General features: G+C 36.4%; 1 protein-coding gene across 1 annotated transcript in view; it reads right to left on the reverse strand.

Annotated features, from left to right (window-relative positions):
• Positions 1–347: 347 nt before the first annotated feature.
• LOC135221512 (uncharacterized) overlaps positions 348–7,002 on the reverse strand; it is an 11,296-nt gene continuing 4,641 nt past the window's right edge. The window contains exons 2-4 of the mRNA XM_064259243.1: positions 4,995–5,168; positions 3,554–3,715; positions 348–1,861 (exon numbers count right to left, since the gene is read on the reverse strand). Of these exons, the coding sequence (XP_064115313.1) occupies positions 1,608–1,861; positions 3,554–3,715; positions 4,995–5,168 (590 nt within the window). The 3' untranslated portion in view covers positions 348–1,607. The remainder of the gene's footprint in view (positions 1,862–3,553; positions 3,716–4,994; positions 5,169–7,002) is intronic.

Below are 7,002 nucleotides of genomic sequence, written 5' to 3' on the forward strand. Positions count from 1 at the left end.
GGGGACTGGGCAAGTAGAGCTCATCTCCTTTTCAGAGATAATGATTCAGCTAAAAATAACCAACAGAGGACCAAGGTCTAACTTGAGGAGCATATTTTGCAAATCCTAACATTGACCCAAAAACGTAACAGGAAGGAAATCTGAAGGTACTCTTATCTTAATATACTATAGGGGATTTTTAATCACAAGCGATGTCTGTGATCTCTTTCTCAGTTCCGTCTGGCCATTAATGTCTCTCGAAAGATAAATTTATATCTTCGTGGAAGGCAAATTAAACCAGTTTTCCGATGCACTTAACAATTTATTCTTTCATTCGAGTAAACAGATTTCGTTAACAAATAGGATTACCAAACCTCATTACGCATCATTTCACTTTTGTTTCGTAGAAGCCGAATCTTATTCGTCATGACGCATAAGACAGTGTGCGGTCACTTAGGCGAGTATGGATATCCCGGCTCTTCATGCCAAAGATGGCTTAAAAATCAACAGATTACAGGCCCTAACACCATTTCCACACAAGTTTCTTGAAGCATTTTGCTACACCAGCTTTCATATAGATCGTGCTGCACTGTATGGGTAAACATCTTAGGAATTTTACATCAAGAGTATGTGAATTTCTTGAGAGTAAACAAGATTCAAGAAGAAGATTTTGCCTTTATAAAGCTTGGTAATGTTCTCAACAGCTTATTTATTTGATAAATAATTGCATCTTTCATAATTTACATCCTCAAAAGCATGTATCAGTCAGTGGCAACGAATTTAAAAAAAAAATCTTAAGGTACATAATTATCTTCTCTAAATTCATACTATTGTAATTTTGTAAGGCTATCCTTATCGTGTTTTTCTCTTTAATGAAACTTTACCTTTTAAAGCTCTGTCATTATCAGCTGATTTGCCGCCATATTTAAAAACAACAGCAAGCCATCCTTTACATGAGGGGAGACTACCGGAACTCCATGAATGATATAAGTGCAAGGCAGGTCTTATGCTCTCTCTCTCTCTCTCCTAATAACTTCAGACAAATCACTAATGATTACATCAATCGTATACTGTTAAATCCATGTAACAACTTCAACTTTCTCTCTTGACATGCAATGAAACTGCAGTTGTCTTTGTTACCCGCTATAAGAATATTTCGCTTTCAAAAAGCATTCCTTTTTTCAAACGGGAAACTAGCTCCTGGATCCCAGGTATTTGCAGCATCAAGCCTTGCTTGAAAATCTTATCCCTCCACCCATAACTTCAATCGAATGTGCAAGCTCTTTCAAAACTGAAGGCAAAAAACAAGCAACACCAAACCTGCAAAGAACTTGCCCTGATATCGCTTTGGTTGTTCTTGAAGTTGAAGAAGCTTTCATGATTGTTTGTCAAATCAATTCAATGAAACTGGAAAACTGAACTCTTTGGTACTACTTTAGGCCTATGAAAATATATTTCATTACATTCATATTGTAGTATTTTGTAACTTCAATAATGTTCTTAGACATCTGCCTCAAGTCTGATAAATTCATCCGATTACTTTGTTACCATTGTACTACAAAGTGCTGTGATTTTATTTTAATGCGACTAGTGATGCATTGTAAGATCCCTCCATTTGATTTTCACCGTTACCAATTGATGTGCAGTGGGTTCCTCTGGCAGAGAGTAGTTCTCTGTTCGTTATCAACACCGCAGACGAATTTGTAAGAGTCGCCAGACTTCTTCAGAATAATTCTGAGACATTCTACTTTGAGGTCAAGTTCAGATAAGTATTCAGCATCGAGGCCAGCTTCGCTGAAAGGAATAGGAGACGCCACGGGACCAAAGGCTGGTTCGCCGTCTTCAACTCGATAACGTAACCAGATGTTCAGGTCACCTTGATCTGCAAGACGACATTGGACTAGTACAGTTTCGGAATAAAGAGGGAAAGACGAGAAGATTTTCGTATGTTTACATTAACGTATGGTAAGTGTACGTAAATGGTGGAAAAAATTGTTCACATGATTATTCATCGAGTTGAATATGACAATTGAAAGACTAGCAGGAAAAAAGAAATAAATATTCACATTCATATGAATTTATTAAAAAAAATTGAAAAGAAAAATAACGTTTACGGATTTTGTAATAATACAAGGCTCATCTGCGTGAGAAGAGGTGCTCACCCATTCAGAGTGCTCATAACAAATTCATCTTAAAATATCGATAAGATTGACAGTTCCCTGGCGGAGGAAATGTTTTAAAGATTTAAAAATAAGTAAAACTGTATGTCAAGTTAAGTTATGCACGATGCTAGGACTTCAATACTTCACGAAAAAGATTTTACTGGGATTCAAATCTATATCTAAAGTTTGAACACTGGGGTATCGGTGATTTGAAAGAAATCTCTAACAAGCTGTCAAGTAAATATCGTAGCGCACCAAAAGCTGTGGTTAATTAATCCATAAAATAAGAGTAAATTTATACAGATTAGCGACAAAAGCCCACTTTTTCATTGTTAAACTTAAAAGACTCCGTTTGTTTGGAGATATGGATCCAACTTGACTCTTTCAAGAAGTAAGGTCATCGTGAATATTTAAAAACAAACCTAACAATTATGATCAAAATCAGTTTACAATTTCCCACTTTGCGTAACCTAGAATGAAAATTTCAGGCTTTCGTTGTGTGACCTATTCCCACTACCTCCGGAAAGCAAAGCAAAACAGCCACTGATAGGATATCACGGGATTGTAAACGAGTATCTGTGAAAGGGCGTCCTTTTGATGCGAGCGATTTTATCATGCAAAATTAAAAATCTAAATAAAATTTCTATTTTCGGTTTCAGATGTTGCCTTGCTTCTGTCGCTGTGTAGTCCAAAGGCTCACTCTTAGCACAGTGAAATGGAATCTCTATAAATTGTCATTGTGTTTCTAATGAAATGTTTCAGATGAACTTTAAATTACAATCTTCAATAAAAAAAAATTAACTGCAGGTAACTTTCCATTTCTTCATGATATTGCTTCAGATGGCAGTCTTAATTTTCTTGTAATTGTTTATGTAATGCCTTGCCACACTTTATAACTTTGCACAATGCTTTCCCAGTCTCATTATCTGCATAAAATAATTGTCAGAACATGAATTTTCCTTTTGATATATAACACAACTGCACAAACAATAATACAACGATAAGGGGACGCTTCGTAATTATTCATCATTTACTGAACAGTCGTTTTCAAAAAATATCAAAGGAATTTTATGACTAAAAGAGATTGATCTCACATGAAATCATTTTGTACTGGATAATGGTGATTCCTAACAATTCAGTTGTAGATGGCAGTGCTAAAGGTTTTACAGTACAGTCTAAAAGCACGTCAAATCATCGTTGTATACGTGCAATATAAAAATCACATAACTATCTAACACGATGTATCTAATTCAGCTCTATGCTTAGGACAATATAAAAAATAAGGATAAAATCCTGCTGATGTACGTGCTTGCTGGAAACGTGTGTGTGTGTGTGTGTGTGTGTGTGTGTGTGTGTGTGTGTGTGTGTGTGTGTGTGTGTGTGTGTAACAATTAAGGGAAATTTCCACTTACCCGCATATTTTTTCATAACTTCTAATTGCTCATTAGAATTGCATATTGCAAATGAGTGAGATGGTGTTATATCTTTGCAGGCTTGTTTCCCATCACCCCAGGCACTCAGCAGAGTGGTGTACATTAAACCATCCACTTCAGGTGCGGTCCAAGCACTTGCATCTGATCAAAAGCAAATGAAACCAGAACTAAGGTCTTGTGAAGGAGAATTCCAACATTAGAGACTTTGAATTTCAGCACAAATGTCCCTAGCGCAGCCTAACTTGGTCTCTTGGAGACTGGTCAAACAAACACTTTCCTTATCCTATAGATTTTTGGTTTCCAAACATTTTATTTCATAGGAAAACTGTACTCAGCTCTCGCACGTCTACTAAGAATGCTTTTTAAAACCCATGGTAGATATCCTTACAGTATTTGAATCCAATATTCTCACTATAACTGTTTCAGATAAGAAGGATGCCGAGGGTAACCACAAATGTGGAGAGACAGGGGCTTTAGGCCGTTTGATGACACAGGGTGAATCAAATAGCACTGAATTCTGATATGGAGAAGTCAGGAGTTTATACCAGTGAGGTAAGCTCATTAAAAAAAGTTTTTACCAATCAGGAGAGTGCAGTCTCTAATTTCTGAATGATTCATTCTTTTTTCTCTAATATCTAAATACAACCAAATAGGTAGTAAACTCATGGGTTCCAGACAAGAGCTTTAGAACTGAGTTTTGAGAGTCTTCCCAAAGACTTGTAATCAGCGAGCACCCAGTTTTCAAGTACTCATACTGAAGTTAACTGTAGGTACATTCTGATTCAGTAGCCCAACTACAACTAACAATATTTCATGTCAAATATATCTTTTTAAGCCCCGAAGCAGTGTAGTTCCCCGAAAGGATTATAATATAACAGCAAGTGCACACCAATAAACAATCATGTAGGGAGGTTACAATTATTCTATGAAAAACTACCACGTTTTAGTGTCTAAAGGTGGAAATACCCCTATGCAAAATGTTACGGTACTTTATTAACAACTTGAAATTCTAAGGAAGGAAAAAATCTCGGGGAACCTTATCCTTTTAGGAATGTGGAAAACTGTCCCCTCACCAGCTTAAAACCTGTCGTACTAAAATACAAAATGGCTTCTAACTAGTTTGAATAAACCAAATCATTTTATGATGCTCTTATAGAAAAATTTACACACTTGGAACGGTGACTTCCTTAGTAAGAATCCAACTCATTACTATGAAATATGAAAAACAAATATCAAAGGAGAATAAGTGAAAATCATTTAACAATCTGCAAGACATCTCAATCTTCAAGACAATTAAGAGCCAAAACTTTTATATATCAACGGGAAATAAATGGCCATGTCACTCGTAGGATATGATGTTATGATTTTCCTAAAAATTGGTTCATATACCGTACATTGTAAATTAGACGAAGTTACCCACTTGTCTGCAGAAAGTGGAAGGCACCAGACTCTCCGTAAAGTTCAGGTCGTCCAGCAACATCTGCCAGGTCTGCTGGCTTCAGCGAAAGGCGACATTCCACCTGACCGTCTCCTATGGGTACTGCTGAGGCAGAGTGACACTTCGGTACTACCTGGCATCGTATCCGACAGAGACCTTTTGGGAAATGGACGAAAAATAAGCAAAACTGTTGCAACACCTGGTTTTATCAGACACTTTCCTTGGCCATGCTTAGTTTTAAGCGGCTGACTTTAGAGATTACTTAAATAAATAGTGATGTGAACTAATTGCCATTTGAGCATACACCAGCGACTCACAATAAATTGCCCAATATAGTAGCAACGATTTGCGCACAGAAAAATAAACTGACATTGACCCAAGTTTTTTTTTTCGCTCGTTAATGGAAACTGCATTTGAATAAAAAATGCAATATTAATTAAACCGCGTTTTTTTTATTTTCATTAACAATTCCATTAAGTTTACATAAAGAGAACTCAGAAGCAAGTCCTGCTATTTACTTTAATTATTTTTCATGACTTCAAACAGTAATAAGGAACTTCACTTTTAATGTAAATAAAGATCAATACCCAATACCTTGAGAATCCTCCAATGAAGACCAGCTGTCGAGAATGAGTGGGTTTTGGGGTAAATTACCTCCATACTCAATCATCAATAAATATAAGCTTTTGAATATAACTGAAATAAAATAAATTAATATTGTAAAAAACGCATGTATAACAGAATGGTAAACTATAACTCGTTGAGGGCTAAGTCCCAGTTCGATTCAAAATATTTTGTATTTTAAGGGAGAACTATTTCATCCAACAAAATCATCTCAAATGTAAGTTAAACGGGGAAGTGTCTCACAAAATAAGTTAGAATACGAATAGCTTGTACTTTACAATATTTGTGTGGTGTGTCAGTATACGTCCACTTGCGAGCACACGCGCGCGCACACACATATATAGCACTCATTATATGAAAGCACGAACAGTTTTTGATAATGCATAAAGTGCTGTCCCTTTGTGCTATCAGAGTAAATTAATCAGACAGTAGGTGGAACTGTGAAGCTACAATCATTCAATACTCCCCAGATCCACGGAAGGGAAACAAACATAAAAAAAAAAAAAAAAAGGACTTTTGGAAGCCCATTGCTGGGGCTCACGAGTCATTCAGCGCTAAAACGGAAATTGACAGTAAAAAGGTTTGAAAGGTGTAGCAGGAGGAAGACCTTGTAGTGGCGCTATGAAAAAATTGTCAGGATGGAAGAAAGAGAATATGAACGGAGGTACACAAAAAGGAATGAAAGGGGTTGCAGCTTGGGGACGAAGGGACGCTGCAAAGAACCTGAAGTAATGCTTATACAGCGCACTGCGCACTGGTAGCATTAACGTCCTATGGGGGAAAGATACATAGGTCTAAGGACAGATACCTTGAGTAAGGAAATTCAAGTATAATGCTTTTAGAATTTAATATAAAATTTCTTCGCACATCTGTATATTCCAATTAAGATCCGATAAATGACAATAGCGGGCTGAACTACAGGAAACAGAACAACGAAAATTCCTGAATAGTTTCCATAATGGATAAACGACGTGTAGCTCACTATTACGTTAATTACTTTGACGTTAATACAAAGTTAATATAGAGCTATTAGAGCTATTAATTTCATAACTGTTAGTATACTAACCAGAATTATCCCAAAGGAACAGAAATACGAAAGTGAAAAATTGCTGCTATTTTTTCTCAATCGGTAACCCCGCTACTCACAACATGGCATGCAGATGAAATCCCAAGGTAATGTGGTAAGATTACTATGCAACCTTGAATATCCCTTTCACATAACTTATTTGCAATGATAGGCGGCAAACTATTTGTAAAAATGGTTCTGGATGACTAAAGTATGTGCAATTTGAAGGGTGAAAGCTAGTTCATGCACTCTGCAGCATAGACCAGAAAACTAGGAAACATATGACAATATACAAAGCAC

The sequence above is a fragment of the Macrobrachium nipponense genome, chromosome 2, assembly GCF_015104395.2.
Source record: "Macrobrachium nipponense isolate FS-2020 chromosome 2, ASM1510439v2, whole genome shotgun sequence".
Taxonomy (NCBI): domain Eukaryota; kingdom Metazoa; phylum Arthropoda; class Malacostraca; order Decapoda; family Palaemonidae; genus Macrobrachium; species Macrobrachium nipponense.